The following is a 21,398-nucleotide window of genomic DNA, read 5'->3' as shown; positions in this document are numbered from 1 at the left end:
ATATACTCAGGAAGCTGAGGCAGGAGAATCGCTTGAACCTGGGAGGTGGAGGCTCCAGTGAGCAGAGATCGCACCATTGCACTCTAGCCTGGGCGACAAGAGTGAAACTCAGTCTCAAAAAGAAAAAAAAAAAGTTTGTAGAGATGAGGTTTCATCATACTGCACACACTGGCAGACTGGTCTCAAACTCGAACTCCTGGCTTTAAATGATCCACCCGTCTCTGCTTCCCAAAGTGCTGGGATTACAGGTGTGAGCCACTGCACTCAGCCTGCACCTCCTTCAAATGTCCTACATACCTTCCCATATGTTTCAACTGGCCCCCTTCTCACATTTGTTACCTGCCCAGCCCCCTGGAGAACCAGAGTTTAAAACCCCCGAGTACGAGGACATTTCAGTGTCACTTCCTGGGTATGGGAAACCATTTTCTACAAGCAGGTTCATGACGGTTTCAGTTACCTTTCATTTTCTCGGTTTGTTCATTCAGGCGGATTTCAAGATCTTGCTTCTGCTTCTCCAATTCTGAAATTTGCTGTTTAAAGTCTGGGATCATCTTTAGAGAAGAATTAGAAATATTAGAATATAAAATACTTTGATCTATGAACTTTAAAATATTAGAAGCAAACTAAACTGTCTTGGCATTCAGCCTGCGGAACATATAATTGTGTAAGAGAGCCACGACATTAGACTGGATTAACATTCTTTTTTTTTTTTAACCTCAAAACCTATATAGTCTCAGGAAATACCAGTATGCTCAGAGGAAGCAGTTCTCATACAGCTACGATAGCAAGAGAAGGATGCGTACATGTATAGAAATCCTGTGTTGAGTTGAGGAAGGAATTAGGTGAAGAAATGGCAGCCGACCTCTTTGGTCCAAGCCCAGAGCCATCATCTCCTCATCTAGGAACAGGAAAAGCCATCTCAAAGGGTCCCACTGCAACTTTTGAATTCCAGGACATGCACTGCTCTGTTAGTAGAGGTCTGAAATCACCCAGTAAGTTTCTCAATCCTTTGTCCCTATCTGTATATTTCCTTACACGTCTATTGCCTCTACCCGCAGTTAGGTTAAACAGGGTTGTTTTTTTTTTTTTCCTTCCCCAAGTTTATAAACATGCTCATTTTAAAACTGAGTGGCTGAGATCCAGGCCTCCGAAGTCTAAATGAAGAATACAGACAGCCACTGATTTACGATGGCTCAACTTACTATTTTTTGAGTTTGTGATGGTGTGAAAGTGATACTCATTTAGTAGAAACCGTACTTCAAGCAGCCATTCAACCATTCTGTGTTTCACTTTCACAGTATAGTATTTGATAAATTACATGAGATATTCAACACTTTTATTATAAAAATAGGCTTTGTGTTAGATGATTTTGCCCAAGCGCAAGCGAATGTAAGCATTTCGAGCACGTTTAAGGCAGGCTGGGCTAAGCTACGATGCCTGGTAGGTTAGGTGTATTATATGCATTCTCAACTTACAATACAATACTTCCAGCAAATGATGGGTTTATTGGGACATAGCCCCATGGTAAGCTGAGGAGCATCTGTACTTGTTTGTGCAATTGTGTCTCACTGCAAATTCCTCATTGAAATTTCATCCAAGGAAAAAACAAAGGTGTAAAGGTCCCCCACTACTGTTCCCTGTGTCCACCCCTGGTCCTCAACTGCTGCTACAGCCCCGAGATTTCCTAACACTCCCAGTTTAGGGAGAGGAGAGGGTAGTAAGGAAGTAGGGGAGCAGCAGCCAGTGAGGCAGGACAAGAATGCTGGGAGAGCTGGGCATCCTGGAAGCCGAGAGAACAAGGCGGAGAGGGCAAGATTAGCATCGCCAGGGGCTGCTGAGACACAGTAAGATGAGGGTGCAAAGGAACCCTTAGTGCTCAGCTCTGTGCAGGCAGAGTCAGCCAGTGGTGGGGGCACACGACAGAATGGGGTGGTGGGCAGTGAATGGGAGGTGTGCGAAGGGAGTATGCCTAGAGGGTCTTCGTAAGTCTGACTAACTCACCAAAGAAATGGGTGATGGCCACAGGAGTGTGGGGTTAAGACAGAGATGGCTTTTTGAGTGAGGAGATTCCTAAAGCATTTCTTCAGGCCAGTAGGCATGAGTTGGAAGAAAGAATGAGACAAATGCAGTGGTTAGGAATGCACGTCATGGAAGAGGAAGCCCTTGAAAAGGTGAGATTTGAAGGCCAGGCACGGTGGGTTATGCCACTTTGGGAGGCCGAGGCGGGCAGATCACGAGGTCAGGAGTTCAAGACTAGCCTTGCCCACATAGTGAAACCCTGTCTCTACTAAAAATGCAAAATTAGCTGGGCGTGGTAGTGGGTGCCTGTAATCCCAGCTACTTGGGAGGCTGAGGTAGGAGAATTGCTTGAACCCGGGAGGTGGAGGTTGCAGTGAGCTGCAATTGCGCCACTGCACTCCAGCCTGGGTGACAGAGTGAGACTCTGTCTCAAAAAACAAAAAAACAAAAAAAAAATGAGATTTGAAGCATGAGCAGGACTGGCCTTCTGACACACTCCTGTTTCAAGAGCTACCCTTCAATTTTGTGGTCACTTTCCAAGGGGTTAGGGCTGGATTTAAATACAGACTTTAAAACATACACACTTACGCACACACACACAATCACAGCACCTGCACCCATCCTGTGGTGAACACACACTCTTGTATCAGAGTGCTCTCTGGTCTGCAGTCATTTTATAGTTTAATCACCAGACTGAGTTATTTCACTTCTGGAAAAAGTAATTTATATCCACTCTTTTACTGCCAAGAAATTGAATTTGACTCCACTGACAAAGAACATCTCTAGTATGATGGCCATGACTGGGGCCCCTGGCTGAGACCATACCATATTCTCTGATGTTAGCCTGGTCACTTCAAGACGGATGCTTTCATTGATGTCATTTTCTTCTCTGAATAACTTCTGCAGGTGGTTGATTTCTTGACTTAGATGCACCACTTTGAAATTCAAAGCTTCAATCTCCTTTTCGTAGCACTCCTTCTGAGACTGGAAATGGCTCTCCAAAACACTATTAAAGGAAGGGTCAGGAAATAAACTGCATGGCCTTTATTCTGCTGTACGGACGGCTGGGAGGCAGTTATGAAGACCCACAAGAGCCGTGCACAAAGTACATCAAGTTTACTTATGCACTCACGGTTACCGGCTACAGAATCAGGAATGCCTAATTACAAAATCTTCTAGCTAGTTAGGAAGCATTATGTGGGGGTTAACATGTAGTTAACAATGAAGAAAATTTTAGAGGTTATTGTATTTTTACACTCTTAATAGTTAAAAAATTTTGGCCGGACGCACTGGCTCACACCTGTAATCCCAACACTTTGGGAGGCCGAGGTGTGTGGATCACTTGAGGTCAGGAGTTTGAGACCAGCCCAGACAACATGATGAAACCCCGTCTCTATAAAAATATAAAAATTAGCCGGGTGTGGTAGCGCATGCCTGTAGTTTCAGCTACTCAGGAGGCTGAGGCACGAAAATCGCTTGAAACCCGGAGGTGGAGGTTGCGGTGAGCCGAGATCTTGCCACTGCACTCCAGCCTGGGCAGCAGAGTGAGACTCCACCTCAAAAACAAAACAAAACATGTTCTGTATGATACTACAGTTGTGGATACGAATCATTATACATTTGTCAAAACCTACAGAATGTACACCAAGAGTGAACTCTAATGTAAACCATAGACTTTGGGTGACAGTGGCGTGTCAGTGTTGGTTCATCAGTCATAGTAAACACACCACTGCGGTTTGGGAAGCTGATCGTGGAGGAGGTTGTGTGCATGTCGTGATGGGTATATGGGAACTCTCTATATTTCTGCTCAACTTTGATGTGAACCTAAAACTGCTGTAAAAAATAAAATTTATTAATTTAAATACATGCAAAACATGCCTTAAATTTAAACGTATCTACATATCTCTGGCAACACTAACTAACTTATTTGATAATCGGTTTCCACTGTATGGGTTATGGGGTTTTTTACTAGGCATTTTATCCCATGAAGAGATTGCTCTTCATGAATAAGCTAATTACTTACTTCTCAGAGAAATATTTCTAGCGGTTATTTGGTCATTCTACTCTAAGGAATTTGTGTATCAATCTATGTTAAGGTACACTTTGGACTTTCCAATCGTCTATTTATTATCTCTGAAAAATAAAGAGGAACCCTGAGGAGAATTTCTAACCGTGTTGCTTTCTTCAGTCCTTCATAAGCAAACCAAAGTTCTCCATCCTCATTTAAATGTTCCAAATCTTCCATAGAGAGCCTGCAAAATAAGGAAGATAAAATCTATTATCTCTCTCACGTTTTACATGTCTTAAAATGTTTGATAATGCAAAAATGATTACCTGCTTCTTACATCTTCAATGTCATAGCTTTCGAGAAGTTGTTTGGTGATCTCTGACATCTTTTCTGAAAGGAAAAGGCAGAGTTGTATACATTACATTTGTGGATGATTTATCTTTTCCCATTCCCTTTCCAGGGCCCAGTTTTCTAGCTTCACAGTTTCCAGCTAAATAACTCACCAGCTATCCAATCAACCAACTAACCAATCTTCCAGGTATTCAACCAACTAGCTATTCAGCCTACCAACTAAGCAATCTACCATATGTCCAACCAAATTCATACCAAAGGACACGTTTCCTTAGCAGTGACACAGCTATGATAAATTCAGTCTACACCCATGGACTAAGAGACTCATATTTTTATTACCTCTCATTTCCCGTTTTTGTGACTGCACATGTTTCTCCACATCTATCTTCTGTGCCTGAAGTAGCTGTATCTCTTTTTCGAACTCAGAGATTGTCTGAATCACAGCAACGACGGAATCAGGTAAAGAAAAGAAACAGCAATTATGCTTTATATGAGACAAAGGGAACACAATTACGGCGTCACCTGTCTACGCAAGACATCCTCACTGCAGTTTCTTTCTTAGCTAAGATCTTGTTAAACCATCATTGCCCACACAGCTTGGCCTTGAGGCATGCTTAACTACTCAACATGCCAGACCTACTGGGTTGTATCAGTAGAATTAACTTCCCTGGGCGGGGCGCAGTGGCTCACACCTGTAATCCCAGCACTTTGGGAGGCTGAGATGGATGGATCACCTGAGGTCAGGAGTTTGAGACCAGCCTGACCAACAAGGTAAAAACCTGTCTCTACTAAAAATACAAAAATTAGCCGGGCATGGTGGCAGATGCCTGTAATCCCAGCTACTTGGGAGGCTGAGGCACGAGAATTGCTTGAACCTGGGAGGTGGGGTTGCAGTGAGCCAAGATGCTGCCATTGCACTCCAGCCTGGGTGACAAGAGCAAAACTCTGTCTCAAAAAAACCCCAAAAAACAAAAATCAAAAACCCAGAGTAATTTTTTTTTTTTTTTGAGATGGAGTCTTGCTCTGTCACCCAGGCTGAAGTCCAGTGGTGTGATCTCAGCTCACTGCAACCTCCACCTCCCAGGTTCAAGCGATTCTCCTGCTTCAGCCTCCCGAGTATCTGGGACTACAGGCACGTGCCGCCTTGCCTGGCTAATTTTTTTTTTTTTTTGTATTTCTAGTAGAGACGGGGTTTCACCGTGTTGGCCAGGATGGTCTCCATCTCCTTACCTCGTGATCTGCCCGCCTTGGCCTCCCAAAGTGCTGGGATTACAGGCGTGAGCCACCACGCCCAGCCCAGAGTAATCTTAAGAGATCACACTGGAGAGTTACCCAGTCTTAGCTACCAAAGAGAAAGTGAGTGACACCTACTGGTACCTCTCTGCAAGCGCAGTCTCACAATTTCCTACATTTAAGATACAGACCTCAGACTTCAGCCAGATGACAGGACTCCCACAGACTGACATCAGGCTCATGTGGCTGCTAAGAGTGAAGCAGTCACAGGAATGAAAGTGACCCTTCCTGATCATGTGGTCTGACCTCCTACTTTTAAACAATAGGGGACGGGGCCCAGAGAAGACACATACTTCAGCTATGGAATTCAGTGTCCACCCGGATGCAATTCCAAAAGCTCTTCTAAACCACACATGGCTAGTTCATGACAATTACAAAGAATATTTGCATAATCCTGCTCTGATAATATGTATTTCACATATTTAGTAGAAGCTTAAAAGCTTTCCAACTTAATGATGAAATGTCTTACATTTAAGAACACAGGTACACTCAGGTTTAACTTTTCTGGTAGGGAAACAATTCACTTAAGCCTTGATTGTCCAAGCATGGATCATTACTTCATCCATTCATTCATTTTTCTCGAGCTTTTTATTAAATTGCCCAGGAATATTTATATATTTTTAATGATAAATACAGGTAACAATATTTTTATGTATGATTATGCAGTTTTAAAAATTCTATGTGATTTTTCCCTCTCAGGTTTATAAAAATTTACTTAAAAATTTCTACCATTGACAATTTATAGCTTTATTGATGTTATAATTCATGAATATAATGTGGAATAATTCAGCTGATTAACATGTTATCACCTCAAATATTTGTCATTTTTTGTGGTGAGAACATTTAAGATTTATTCATAGCAATTTTGAATGTACAATATGCTCTTATTAACTACATTCACCACACTCTGCATTGGATAATTGTTTTTGTAAATTTTCTAGTAACGGTTTAAATGAAATATTTTGATAATAAGGTAACTTAACTTTAATGCAGATGTTTATAGATTTATAGTGATGGATTATATAATAAGGATTCACCTCAATTTACAGTCTAATTTGCAAGTATTCTCTACATCAACATATTTAAATAACTTTACATAAATGTAATTTCAAAAAAGTTAGAAAGTTGACTTTTAAAATATAGAATACAATGATTGCTAAATCAAAGGCAGCCTGGAGGTTCACAGTTGGAAGGACTGAAGGAATCAGGCTCTATTTGCCTGTGGCCTTTACCCAGATGCTTTTAGCTGTCTAATCTGTGGGAACTTGGAATTGCAATCAAATGACTTAACCAGAGGTCAGGGCTGAACGTGAGAGCAGCTCTACCTTGGCCTGCTTGCTCAGGCGGGCCACTTCTGCCTTCAAGCCATCAGAAGTGACGTGCTCCTCCTCTACCAGCTGTTGGAGTTGCGTCTTCTCATCCTTGAGAGCTTTAATTACTTCTTTCAAAGACTGAATCTGCTTCTCATAGTCTTGTGTTTTCAGTTCAAAACTTTTTTCAAGAAGCCTAGGCAGCAAAAGAAGAAAATAATTTAGAGCTGAGTGTGGTGGCTCAAACCTGTAATCCCAGCACTTTGGGAGGCCAAGGCAGGCGGATCCCTTGAGCCCAGGAGTTCGAGACCAGCCTGGGCAACAAGAGAGACCCCCCCCCCCGTCTCCACTAAAAATACAAAAATTAGCCAGGTGTGGTGGCGCACGCCAGTAGTCCCAGCTACCCAGGAGGCTGAGGTGGGTGAATTACCTGAGCCCAGGAGGTCCAGGCTGCAGTGAGCTGAGATTGTGCCACTGCACTTCAACCTGGGTGACAGAGCGAGACCCTCCCCACAACTCCCCCCACCCCCCCAAAAAAAGAAGAAAATAATTTAGAATTGTCTCTACAGTCTTTACTTTGAATTAGAATACATTGTTTTGAAAACAACAAGAGGAAACAAGTTAATTAGGACCTACTGTGACAGTTCCAGCAGATAATGGCCTTATTTTTAGCAAACTGTTTCCTCTTCTCTTAGGTTAAAGGCAACTTCTTACACCTCCTGATCTGAAAGGTGTAGCTTTACAATGATCACGCACCGGGGACACTGGATAGGGAGCCTGAACTTAAAATACACACTGGTTGTTGGGACACTGTATTCCCAATCCCCCGGGGTTCCATGCAGTCCCCTGGAAGGGCCATTTTCCCTCAGAGAATATCTTGGCGTGCTCTGCCAAGTCCTGGCTCCTTCCTCGTTCCAAGGATCCTGCTGGGAGTTTGTTTGATCCTAAACAATAGAGCTATCTGATATGTCCAGGGGTCTAGCCCTTCAAAAATTCTGGAATAAACGGCAGCTAATCCAGGTGCCCAAAAGTGTGTGTAAATCCAACTGCTCTAGAAGGTTGCTCAATTAAAAATTTGATGATTAACTAAGAAAATAATTGAAAAGAGATACATAACCAGCATAGCCCACAGGGGCCCTGAAGCGGTGCCAGAAGCTCTATGAGTTTATTAAATCATTCTACTTGCTGAGCTGTCATCTCAGTTCCTTTTATAACTCGCTTTTATAGCACAAAAGGAAAAACTCTGAGAAAGAGAGCCACATTCCCAATAAATTTGTTTGATTTCTTTTTTATAGATTTTACTTATTTATTTACTTTTGAGACGGATTTTTCTCTTACCCAGGCTGGAGTGAAGTGGCACAATCTCAGCTCACTGCAACCTCCGCCCCCCGGGTTCGAGTGATTCTCCTGCCTCAGCCTCCCGAGTAGCTGGGATTATAAGGTGCCCATCACTACACCCAGCTAATGTTTCTATTTTTAGTAGAGACGGGGTTTTGCCATGTTGGCCAGGCTGGTCTCAAAATCCTGACCTCAGGTGATCCGCGCCTGCCTTGGCCTCCCAAAGTGCTGGGATTACAGGCATGAGCCACTGCACATAGCCTCTTTTTTCTATAGATATTGACAAACTTTGTTTCCAGGTTTTTAAAAAAACTGCAGTGCTCCCAAGAGGCCAGTAAAATGCCTTTGAAAAAGAAAACTGCAACCAGAAGTCTTCCTTTTTTTTTTTTTTTGGAGACAAGGTCTCATTCTGTCACCCAGGTTGGAGTACAGTGGCGCGATCTTAGCTCACTGCAACCTCCGCCTCCCGGGTTCAAGCAATTCTCCTGCCTCAGCCTCCCGTGTAGCTGGGATTACAGGCATCTGCCACCACGCCCGGCTAATTTTTGTATTTTTAGTAGAGACGGGGTTTCACCACATTGGCCAGGCTGGTCTCAAACTCCTGACCTCAGGTGATCTGTCCGCCTCGGCCTCCCAAAGTGCTGGGATTACAGGCATGAGCCACTACACCTGGCCCAGAAGTCTTATGTGAAAAGAATCTTAGACCCACAGACGGAGCTGGTCAGGAGGGTGCCCACAGACTGCAGGCCTCTTGGAGCCTCCTGAGAATTGTGACAGGGGCCAGGAATTCCCCACTTGGCTGACCAAGGGCTAAACCAAGCTACAGACGAGTGCTAACGAGGAGGCAGAACACGGGCCTAGAGACGGTGAAGAGTTTTACTCCCTTCACTGGCCTGCCTTGCCCTGACCCAGTTAGGACTGCAAACAGCCCACAATGACCCGGCCTCAGCCTGGCTCTCCAAACCCCCAGCTTGAAATGATCACTCCCAAGTGGTCCCTGCACGTGGACAGATGCCAAGAGCCGAGCTCTTCTCCTCACATGAAACACTCATCGACAATTACATTTTTCTAGGTAAATGAGTTAATTAGACTTATTTAAAAACTGATGGAGGATCATGAAACACGTCATATATCTGTTAACTCCTGGAGCCATTCTGGGATATTCCCTCCTCTCTTTAGAATCCTATTTCCTCACCCAGACCCAGGCTGTCCTGCTCACTGCTTGGGAAAGGTTTGTATCCTACCACCACAGGCAGACCTGAGCTTTCTAGACCCCAAAAGGGATGTGCCAAGAATGTTCTATCTCTTTCCAGCACCCTGCCATGCACCCCAACTTTGAGATCTAAAAACCTTTGACTACTTAAGAGAAGGGAAGCCCAGATTGGAGTCCTTGGAGGTTAGCAAAGGGTTTGCTATTGAGATAGGAAAGGTGGGCTGGTACAGTACAAGGTCAGGCACCTGCCTTAATTTCTGTGAGGTGCGTTATTTACCTTATCTCTTGGGATAAAAGACAAACTAACAAGTACAATAGGTGGGGAAGGAAGGGAGGGAGGTTTATTTCCTAGGCAAGAATCTTAATGCTTGGATTTGGTGGAAGTTGAAGGTGGTGGTAGTCTCTGAATTTTGCACTGTCTTAGCAATAAAGTAAAAAAAAGAAAGAAAGAGAAAAAGAAAAGGAGGAGAGGAAGGAGAGGAAGGAAGGAAGGAAAGGAAGGAAGGGAGGGAGGGAGGGAAAGAAAGAAAGAAAGAGAAAGGGAGGGAGGGAGGAAGGAAGGAAGGAAGGAAGGAAGGAAGGAAGGAAGGAAGGAAGGAAGGAAGGAAGGGAGAGAGAGAGAGAGAAAAAGAGAAAGAAAGTAATTAGTTCCTGGTGATCCAGTGTACCCACCCAGCAGAAGCTTTATGGACTACTCTAGAATGTGTTCAGCATCTGATAGCACACATTGTGGAACTTAGCTCTCATAAATCTCTAATCTCACTTCCTAAAAATAGTCACATCCCACTTTCTTGTATCTGTGATCTCCTATATCACAGATAGTCACACCCCACTTTCTTGTATCTGTGATCTCCTATATGCAAACTGAGATGGAAAATATAAAACAGCACAGAGAGAAGAAAGAAAGTAGCTTTAAGGCAAACTAGATTCCATACATTCTTTGCCGTTCTTCCTTTTGTACATCATCAAAGAGCTGCTTGGTGAGGTTGTCCATTTTTTCTGTAAAAAGAGAATGCTTTTTGAGATATGTCTGCCAAATCAATGCCTTGATTGTTTCATGTTATGTTTCAGAAAGTGAGACTATCAGGACAATCATGTGATGTTTATTATTAACAGGACTTACAATGAGAGCATAGGTCATTTTTTATAAACAAGAAATACAGATGAGGGGGTTTCAAAATAATAATTCTCACAAATTTGTCAGGTTGGAATTATCACTAAATAGTTTCATTTATAGTACTTTTATTGGTCTGTTATTTATTAAAATAGATATATTGGCTTTGAGACAATGAATATCATTAAAAATAAATAGAAACCATTTGGGAAGAAAATGATCCATTTGTGACAAGGTTTCTCAGTCTTGGCATTATTGCTACTATGGGCTGGATAATTCTTTTTTTTTTTTTTTTTTTTTTTTTGAGACGGAGTCTTGCTCTGTCGCCCAGGCTGGGGTGCAGTGGCCGGATCTCAGCTCACTGCAAGCTCCACCTCCCGGGTTTACGCCATTCTCCTGCCTCAGCCTCCTGAGTAGCTGGGACTACAGGCGCCCGCCACCTCACCCGGCTAGTTTTTTTTTTGTATTTTTTAGTAGAGATGGGGTTTCACCGTGTTAGCCTGGATGGTCTCGATCTCCTGACCTCGTGATCCACCCGTCTCGGCCTCCCAAAGTGCTGGGATTACAGGCTTGAGCCACCGCGCCCGGCCTGGGCTGGATAATTCTTTGCTGTGGAGAGGGGGCTGCCCATCCCTGGCTTCTACCCTCTAGAAGCCAGTAGCACCTCTGCTCCAGTTGTGACAACCCAAATTGGTTCCAGACATTGCCAAATGTCTGGGGGTGAGGCGGCAGCAAAGCTGAGAACCACTCATCTGTGATAACCAAGAAAATAATTAAATGTCTGGGAAAGAGGAAGTACAAAAAGGCAGCTGTTAGCACTGAAATACAAGAGTTGCAAACACAAAGTCTGCAGGCCGAGGGGCAGGACGTTCCATGGCTGTGACAACCCCACATTCCCAACACACCCGTATGCCACAGGGATCATCAAAATGGGAGAAAGGCAATGCAGCCCCTCAAACGGCGATGCTCCTGTTTGCACTGAGCTGACATCTCATCCTTGAGATCTACCTCACCTCTGAGCCCCGCCCCGGAAGGAGTCCTCGGGGTGCAGTGTCGATAGCGATTCTCCAAATTACTTTTTTTTTTAAGCCAACGGTTTAATAGTTTGTCTAACGTAGTGCCAAATGTTTCTGAATCAAAATGACTGCTTCAGAACGTTGTGAGGCAGCCAGGAAATACTGGGGGAAATGCTCAAGCTTTAATTTAGAAGCCAACACGTTTGATATAACTTCAATTTTCAATTAACCAAAAGCACTGGCTTTAATTCTAGTGCTTACCATCTTGGGCCATTTGCAGATGGGCTACAGAAGCTGCTCAAATGTGATTTACTTCTCAAGGGGAATGGGATTATGTCCAAGTTAAGTCAGAATCTCAAAAAGGGGAAACAGCATTTGAGAGCATCCCTGGGTCTTAAGTCACAAGCATAGGTAAAGGTTGGTGCTGCTCACAAAACACTGTTTGCCAGGAGGGAGGAGGCGCACAGGATAAGCAGTTTATAAATATTACGTTGAAAGTTTTCATGGACTTTTTGGAAGAGGATATAAAATTACTCACCCAAACACGACATGGTCTCAGAAACATAATTTTCAGGTTATATTCCTGAGAATGTAAATGCCCTTGTGGGAAATTCTACTTGAAATTAGGGGGGAAAAAACCCACAACCACCACCCAAGAGGAGTGTGCTGTAATAAAAAGGGTGGAGGTGGGGAAACCCTTTCCTAACTCAGGTTCAAGGTTTACTCCCGGACCTCTGACATGCTCCTGTTCATCTCTGACATTCGCATGGCTCCGGTGCCCACACCATCAGCCCTACAGAGACAGGGTGGAGGGCACACACTACCTGGAACAGGAGGGCACAGCCTTTCCTGCCCCAGTGCCCTGGTGTCAGGTTGTTTACTCCCTCTTCACTAACATTCGCTCCTCCCACTCTCTGCCCTGAACTTCCAGGGCTCTGCGCTCCTCTGGCTCCCATCATATCCACCATCTGCTGGGCCGGAGGTGTGTGCAGAATCCCCAGGCCTGAACCCTCGTGCTCCTGCCGCCCCCACGTTGGAGCTCAAGGAAGAGATCCCTAGGCAAGATCACCGACAGTGGTGATTTAAACTATGTGGTCAGGGACCGCCAGGCTCTGTTGCCTGTTGCCTTTTCTGGGATACAGCAAGTAAGTATTGTCAAGTTGAATTTGAGCTGAAAAGCTCAAATGTATAGAGCTAGGCTAAGCATAGCTGTTCCACACCCCTAAAGGAAGTGATACCTACTGGTTCCAGGGTCTGCCCTTCACTCTGGGCAGGACAGTAGCAGAGGACATGGGTATCACTTAGGCTAATTAACTCTGACAGATCTGAATTTTTTCTGCAAATCTTTGGTGAGCACCAAACATGACCACAGCATTACTCTGACTGCACATCAGGATTACCATAAAAGTTTTCTAAAATTAGACGTCTGAACCACCTCTGACACCACTACACACCCATGCGCACACACAGACACACACACACCCATTTCCCGATGCAAAAGCTCCAGGCTCATGGTCCGACCATCTGCACTTTGCAAAGGGCCCAGGAAGTTCTGAGGCACAGAGAGGAATTGCTGTGCTGTCTGACAAAAGACGGAAATAAAACAGACGAATCTGTAGGGCAAAGTTACCACGACTTAAATATGGCTATTCCTTGTGAGCAAAAATTGTCTCACTAAACTAAGTGTACACCAGAGACCCCTGGTTCCAAAACTGGTCACCCCCAGTACTGTTTACTGAGTGACTAAATCAGTGAATGTCTGGATTTGTGCCCCCCGAGCTTTACCTTTCAACTCTTCAGTCTTCTCTTGAAGCTTCAGCTGTATTTGGTCTTTCTGTGTTTCCAGTTCTGAATTATGCTTCTGAAGCTTTGCCAACTTCTAGCAGAGGGAAGGGGGAAAAACAAACTTTTTTGAAAACCTCACTTCAAGCTGTCACCATTGCCTTTCTTGGCAAAAAGATGTATATTCTTAAATTAGTTTATTTTTTCTCAGCTCCTGTCCATAGATAACAGCTAGCACCAGCCCACTGTAAGACGCTGCCATTAGTTTCACATGCAAGGGCTCAACATGACTTCAAAGGTGACACTATTCCCGACCTGGCCAGCAAGGGCTGAAACAAGGAGAAAGGATACATCCAAGACCTCCTCAATGTCAGGGACATACCTCTTCCTTTTGCCGAGCTTCTCAATAGCCAGGGGACTTTATATATCGAATATGCTATGATTACGCAGTTGATGGCGTAAAGGGATTCACACTTTGCAATTGTTATGACTCACGAAGGATGTGTGAGCGCAGCAGAATTCCTATCATTTTGGCTTCTCCTGGTAAAGTGTCTGCTGGGCTGGCAGCAGGCCCGTGGTGCTGACTGATGGTGACTGGCAGCTGGCGATGCCCACGGCAGCAGTGTTGGTGCACCCAGCACCGGGGCATGGGGAGGGCAAAGGGATGTCTTCTGGGCCTCCAATCCACCAACCCTGGGTGCTAGGACTTTGAAAATGCAGCAGAGGCCGGGTGCAGTGGGTCACGCCTGTAATCCCTGCACTTTGGGAGATCAAGCGGGGGTGGATCACTGGAGGTCAGGAGTTCGAGATCAGCCTGGCCAACATGGTGAAACCCCACCTCTATTAAAAATACAAAAAATTAGCCGGGTGTTGTGGTGTGTGCCTGTAATCCCAGCTACTCCTTGGGAGGCTGAGGAAGGAGAATTGCTTGAACCTGGGAGGCAGAGGTTGCAGTGGGCTGCAATTGTGCCACCACACTGCACTCCAGCCTGGGTGACAGAGCGAGACTCCGTCTAAAAAAAAAAAACCAAAAACCCAAAATGCGGCAGAGTGGATGGTAATAAAGATCACCTTCTTAGAACACACTGGCTCCCACTTTTGCAGGGACTCACCACAGGCATTTGGCTAACTTATTTCATCTGACCATTTTATTCTCACAAAATTCTGTCAATCTCTTTTTGTTATTCTCATTTTATACAGGAGGAAACTAAAATTCATTATGGTAGGCATTTGGCTAAAGTATTTAATCTAATGATTTTATTCTCACAATAATTCTGTCAGTCCTTTTTTGTTATTCTCATTTTTTTATATGAGGAAACTAAAATTCAGAGAGGGTAAGGGACTTTAGCCAAGGCTGCCCAGCCAGACAAAGGCAAGATTTGAATCTAGGGCATCTGGTTTTTATGCTGACTGCTGTTTTCACTACACCAGAGATGAAAACCCTACCCTAGCTTCGCATCGCTGTTCAGGGGAAGATGTTTCCAGGGCATAGACCTTAAGGACAAGTGAGAGGAGACCAAGGTCATCCTGGAAGAAAGGGAAGCAGTCAGCCAGGGCTCTATCATCACTTTGCAAAACTCGAAAGAGAAAACCTATGTTGCATTTCTCTCTTTATTAACCTCCTCCCTTCCCCTAGACTCTAATCCTCTGATCTCGCTCTTCCTAAAAGGTAGGCTCCCTTTGGTAATGGAAGTTGATAGCAAAATCTGATTTGCTCTGCAGAAATCCACTTCATAGGAAAAGCCTGCAGCGCTCATCTTTTCCACAGAGAGTCCACGTGTTTCCATCCCGTCTCACGCGCCCGCAGCTGACCTCCTCCACAGCATCCCTGTATCTCTTCCCCTTCTCCTCATAACTTCGCCTGTGGGCGGCTGCTCTTTCTAGTTCTGCTTCCAGCTTCTGAATCTTTTCCACATCCCCGGCTCGAAGAGCAGCCAGGCTGGTCAGCTTCTCCACCAGCCCATGGTTTTCTTTGTTCTAGAGAAAAGAAAATTCAGATGCTTAGAGGTTTATTCAAACAAAGACACTGTTCCATTTAATTCTCATAGCCTTTGACATGGCATCCAAATTTGAGAGGTTGCTTTACGCTGATCACACTTATCACTGCACTGACATTTGTTAGCATCTTCTCTGTGGTGAAACAGTATGGCAGATCTTGCTGGGTCCATGTCTTCCCAAACTGGTGGCTATTTTAATGTGAGAAGTTTCCAATTCTGGCGAACCAGGACAACCTTACTATTACAGGCTGAACTGTGCCCCCCAAAATTCATTTGTTGAAGTCCTAACCCCTGAACCTAGGAATATCGCTGTTTTGAAGACAGGGTCTTTAGAGAGGGAATTAAGGTAAAACCAGCCCTCAGGGTGAGCCCTAGTCCAATATGATTGGTGTCCTTAGAAGAAAAGGGGATTAAGATACAGACACAGGCATGGAGGGAAGATCATGTGAAGGCAGACAGAGGTGGCAGCCATCTACAAGCTAAGGAGAGACGCCACAGAAGAAACCAACCCTGCCAAAACCTTGATATGGGACCTCCAGCCTCCAAAACCATAAGACAGTAAATTTCTGTTGTTTAAGCCACCCAGTCAATGATACTTTGCTATGACAGTCCTAGCAAACTAACACACCTAGGACAGGCAGCATCGGTACTCCCACCAGGCATTGCTCCTGGCCAGCTGCGGCTATTTTTAAGTGTTATTCTGAACAAGCTGTGTAGCAGGCAGGCCTGTTACACAACGGCACACTGAGGGAAACCCCATCAGATGCCAAATCTATTTGTTCACCCACTCACCCTTTCATTCAGGACCCCTGTGGTACAGCTTAGGGCTAAGTTTAAAGCTCACCTTAGGAGAGCCTCAGGATTAGTGGAGAGCCTGCGAGTGAGTTTTATGGATCTGGACACTGTGTGTTCCACAGCATACGGATGTTTCTTTTCTTTTCTTTTTTGTTTGCTTTTTGAGATGGAGTCTCACTCTCTGTTGCCCAGGCTGGAGTGCAGTGGCACAATCTCAGCTCACTGCAAGCTCCACCTCCCGGGTCCACACCATTCTCCTGGCTCAGCCTCCCGAGTAGCTGGAACTACAGGCGCCTGCCACGACACCCGGCTAATTTTTTGTATTTTTAGTAAAGACAGGGTTTCACCGTGTTAGCCAGGATGGTCTCGATCTCCTGACCTCGTGATCCGCCCGCCTCAGGCTCCCAAAGTGCTAGGATTACAGGCTTGAGCCACCGCGCCCAGCTGGATATTTCTTTTGTTTTTTTTGAGACGGAGTTTTGCTCTTGTTGCCCAGGCTGGAGTGCAGTGGCGTGATCTCGGCTCACCGCAACCTCTGCCTCCCGGGTTCAAGTGATTCTCCTGCCTCAGCCTCCCGAGTAGCTAGGATGACAGGCACGCACCACCACACCTGGCTAATTATATATTTTTAGTACAGATGGGATTTCACAATGTTGGTCAGGCTGGTCTCAAAGTCCTGACCTCAGGTGATCTGCCAACCCCCGCATGGCCTCCCAAAGTGCTGGGATTACAGGCGTGAGCCAACACGCCTGGCCTTGGATGTTTCTTTTCATACCAGTGGGAATGGTATGGGGAATCTTCCCAAACTAGGCAGGGCTGCAGCTAGACCCTAAGGCACCTGTGGGAAAATTAGAAATGGCAGCTCCTCTGAGCTGATGTCATCCCGAGGCAGCACGCTTGGCATGCAGACAGCATCTTTGAGCAAATGAGGAGGTACCTTCGCCTCAAGGCAACACAACTTCACACAGGGACACCTGCCTTGGCAAGTGGAGCCAGGCTGGACTCAGCCCCACCTGCCCTCTGAGGTAGGCACATTTGTGCAGTATATAACCTACACCACCACAGGCAGCAACCCTTTACAGTGTACCTCTGTTTCCTAGCTCAGGTGGTCCACGTAAACTGAACCTCCTAACATGGGCATACATTTTAATAGCACAGCTAAGGAACTGCTCCAGAACAAACTATAGCCATGTAAGAAAAAGTAAATGTAAAAGATGCACTATGAGCACCTACCTGATCTTCCAGTTTTTTCTGCAAACGCTGGACCCTGTAAGTAAGCTGAATATTGAGCACGAATCGTCGGATACTCTGGAATCTGCGTCTGGCCAGCCACGCCCGTGCGTATTTCTGCAGGATCACAGCCTTGTGTTCCTCCAGCATCTTTAAAACAAGGTTTTGTGAAATATAAACTGGACCCCAACTGCTTCTCTAAAACAGTCTTACTATTGTTGGTAAAAAATGGTATGAGAAATCCATGTCCCAAGAAATCGGTCTCTGCTATAACTTTCTTTTTTTCTTTTCTTTTTCTTTTTTCTTTTTTGGAGAGACTAGTTATTTCAAAAAGATACTTGTCATATTCAGCATCAAAACAGTTGCATTAGGGCCACGTTTATGGCTCACACCTGTAATCCCAGTGCTTTGGGAGGCCCAGGAGGGAAGATCACTTGAGGCCAGGAGTTCAAGACCAGCCTAGGCAACATAGCAATACCTTATCTCTACAAAAAAATTTCAAAAATTAGCCAGGTGTCGTGGCATGTACCTGTAGTCCTAGCTACTCAGGAGGCTGAGGCATGAGGATCCCTTTAGCCCAGGAGCTCAAGACTAGCCTTGGCAACACAGACAGACTCATTCTCTACCAAAAAAAAAAAAAAAAAAAAAATTAGCTGGGCATGGTGGCTCACGCCTGTGGTCCCAGCTACTCAGGAGGCCGAGATGGGAGGATTGCTTGAGCCTGGGAGGCTGAGGCTGCAGTGAGCCATGATTGTGCCACTGCACTCCAGCCTGAGCAATAGAGTGAGACTTGTCTCAAAAATAAATACTTTTTTTTTTTTTTTAAAAAGGTGATTCTAGGAGTTAGCCAGAAAGAAACCCCCAAAATATACTGTTCAGGTTTTCGGCTTTAAAGTGTCTTTGGACAACTTTAGTTTTTCATCAGAAGTGACCAAATTAAGACCGTGAAATCTCTGAGACCAAACTTTTGTCCTATCTCAACCCCTTTCCCATCCACTCACAGGATGGATCATGCACCCCTCATGTTGAAGTGAACACTTATTGCTCTCCTGCCTCCTTGAAAGAAAGAAAATTACGTTTTTGCCATATGAAACTCATCTCATCACCCTTTTCTGGGTCTAAAGCTGCTGCCTCTAAAAGAGCCATCTCATTGTGCTTTGTATTAGTGCTGGAGAAATCTTGAATAGCGTATGTGGAAAACTTGTTCAATTTTATATTACTTTGAATTTGTTTCTTTGGAGTTGGGTACCCTGGCCATCTCATCTGGCTGTGAGAGCTCTCTACAGTCTGTGGGGTGGCAGTGTGCTGATTTTTTTTTTTTTTGGGCTGTAGTGCAGTGGCGCGATCTTGGTTCACTGCAAGCTCCGCCTCCTGGGTTCACGCCATTCTCCTGCCTCAGCCTCCTGAGTAGCTGGGACTACAGGCGCCCGCCACCACGCCAGGCTAATTTTTTGTATTTTTAGTAGAGATGGGGTTTCACTGTGTTAGCCAGGATGGTCTCGATCTCCTGACCTTGTGATCCACTCGCCTCGGCCTTCCGAAGTGCTGGGATTTACAGGCACGAGCCACCGCGCCCGGCCAGTGTGCTGATCTTTTAAAGTTTCTTTCCCCACCCAGTCTCTGCTTTAGGTGAGGTCTGTTAGGTGCACATTATTGGCTTAAAATTTACTTTCCTTTGGTGTGGTCTCTTTGGGGCCAACTGGGAGAAAGAGAAACCAACAGTGCAACTGGTGTGTGTGTGTGCATGTGTGTGTGTGTGTGTGTGTGAGAGAGAGAGAGAGAGACCGGGTCTCCTTCTGTTGCCCATGCAGGCTGCAGTGTACTGGCATGATCATAGCTCACTGCAGCCTCGAACTCCTGGACTCAAGGAATCCTCCCATTTCAGCTCCCTGATGTCCAGTTGGGACTACAGGCCTGAGCCACAGCACCTGGGAGAATCTTTCTGGCTTGGCTGACACTTTGTACAAAGTGAGGTTGCCCACAGTGGAGTCTTTCCCTGGCCCCTGTTTTGTTCTCAGTAAGGAAGGCCCGTACACCCTCCCCTCCTCTAGAGAGAGGTTGGCCTTACCTTTCGATACCTCCTCCTTGCCAGGAATCCTCGGGTGTAGGCCTGGATGGTGATGGTGGCCACGCGAATCAGCTGATACAGGTTGCGAACAAGATACCCGCGGCAGTGCTTCTGAATGATTATGGCTGCCCAGGCTTCTTTTAAGGCCACTGCAGTAATAGCTTTCCTTGATTAACAAGGATGAAGAGTGAGTCTGTTATCCACAGAGCATCAACTTCCATCACACAGCTGCAAGCTTGGCTAGCATGTGTTTAGTAAGGAAAGTTCAAATATTTTGCACCTCTCCATATTAAATTCTGTGAGCGGTTTTTTATTCTAATGACTACTTGAGGCCAGTCCCCAGTTCCCTCTCCTTGAAGAACCACATGGGAACTTTCACACGCTTCCCATTCAGGCCAATCGATTCGCCTCCACTCAGGTACCCACAGAGACCACGATGAGACCGTGCACTGGCGCTGCACTTGCTCATTCATGTACTCATTCATTCATGTGAGAAATCGTGCTGGAGGCTCCAGATCAGGGCTGGCCAACGATGGCTACCACCTGTCCTTATCAAGCTTTACTGGAACACAGCCACATCTATTATTTACGTATCACCCATGGCTGCTTTCATGCCTCAGCAGCAGGAAAGACTGCAAGACCCCAACGCCTTAAATAATGATCATCTGGTCCTTTACAGAAAAAGTTTGCTGCCCCTGTCTAAATGACTAGAGGTGAAGATGATGTTCTTGCCTTTAGAATTGACAGCCTCACGTACAGAAAGACTAATAAATGGCCAAGAAAAAAGAAAAACAAAATACCAACTAACTAGATCTGTAAGTGAGAGGGGAAAAAACAGTTATTCTGCTTGGGGAAAGCTGATACGTGAACCAGCCCATGATAGAGTAGGATGTCTGTACACAGTGAAGGCTGGAAAAGGCTTTCAGGATGAGGGACCAGCATGAGTAAAGGCATGGAGGCCCTGCAGTGCCTGAAATATTCAGAGAAGGAGTTTGTTTGGAATCACTAGAATAAGATGGATGAAGAAAATTAGACGTCGATGAGGTTAGAGAAATAGATGGGCACCATTTGTTATTTTAAAAACATATTTGTTGAACACCTATGACAGCCACCATGCTAGGTCCAGGTATGGATGACCAGACAAGTGTGGCCCCTGCCCTCATAGAGCTTCCATTCTTATGAATGCACCCACGCTATGGAGGGCTTTGAATATCACGTCAGAGACTGAATGCTATTCTGTAGGAAACAGGGGCCTTAAAGGCAGGTGCAGGGCAGTGGCTCAATCAGGCTTTGATGTAGGAAGATGGGAAGGAGGTGGGAGGTGGAGCATGGTGCCATCAGAGTACAAGGTAGGTGATGCTGTGAGCTAAACTGGGGGCAGGAGTGGGATGGAATCAGTGGGACAGGCAAGAGGCCAGCAGGGCAGGATGATCAGGCCCTGGTGAGCCCCAAATAGGAAGGGAGCATAGCCTTGGCAGGGAAGATAACTATGGTTTCCTTCCCCAGAGACTGCTGTTATCAACTGGGCCCAGAAGCACAGGAGGGCGAGCCAGCCCAGCCGTGTGTCCATGCCACACCACGCTGGTCATGCAGAGAAGGCCAGAGGCTGCCACTGGTCATCCTCCAGCTCAGGAAGAAGTCAGGCTTGCAGATGCAGCCTGATCCTAAACACCAGCCTTCTCAAGCATCCTCACAGCATCCCAAGGAAGGGGCAGGGCAGGCAGAGAGAAACATACAGTTTATCTAGGGGCACCCTGGTCTCGTGCTTTCCAGCAGGTACGCCAAAGCCCTGGAAGTCCCGAAATGACCGTGGTCCTTCAGTGGGCTGGCAGGGTCGTGTGGACTCTCAGGACCCCTCAAGCCA

The 21,398-nt window shown here is 45.5% G+C and overlaps 1 protein-coding gene across 7 annotated transcripts in view; it reads right to left on the bottom strand.

Annotated features, from left to right (window-relative positions):
* LOC105490167 (myosin VC) overlaps window positions 1–21,398 on the bottom strand; it is a 107,796-nt gene that overhangs the window by 34,033 nt on the left and 52,365 nt on the right. For all 7 annotated transcript variants that reach the window (XM_011755560.3, XM_011755555.3, XM_011755536.3 and 4 more), the window contains 11 exons: window positions 19,535–19,700; window positions 17,470–17,616; window positions 15,257–15,421; window positions 13,448–13,541; window positions 10,468–10,531; window positions 6,997–7,177; window positions 4,718–4,811; window positions 4,354–4,417; window positions 4,191–4,271; window positions 2,845–3,025; window positions 458–551 (listed from right to left, as the gene is read on the bottom strand). In XM_011755560.3, the coding sequence (XP_011753862.2) occupies window positions 458–551; window positions 2,845–3,025; window positions 4,191–4,271; window positions 4,354–4,417; window positions 4,718–4,811; window positions 6,997–7,177; window positions 10,468–10,531; window positions 13,448–13,541; window positions 15,257–15,421; window positions 17,470–17,616; window positions 19,535–19,700 (1,331 nt within the window). The remainder of the gene's footprint in view (window positions 1–457; window positions 552–2,844; window positions 3,026–4,190; window positions 4,272–4,353; window positions 4,418–4,717; window positions 4,812–6,996; window positions 7,178–10,467; window positions 10,532–13,447; window positions 13,542–15,256; window positions 15,422–17,469; window positions 17,617–19,534; window positions 19,701–21,398) is intronic.

This window comes from Macaca nemestrina, chromosome 7 (genome assembly GCF_043159975.1).
Source record: "Macaca nemestrina isolate mMacNem1 chromosome 7, mMacNem.hap1, whole genome shotgun sequence".
Lineage (NCBI taxonomy): Eukaryota > Metazoa > Chordata > Mammalia > Primates > Cercopithecidae > Macaca > Macaca nemestrina.
The sequence above is the reverse complement of the archived record's forward strand: the minus strand, read 5'-3'. Positions and strand labels throughout refer to the sequence as shown.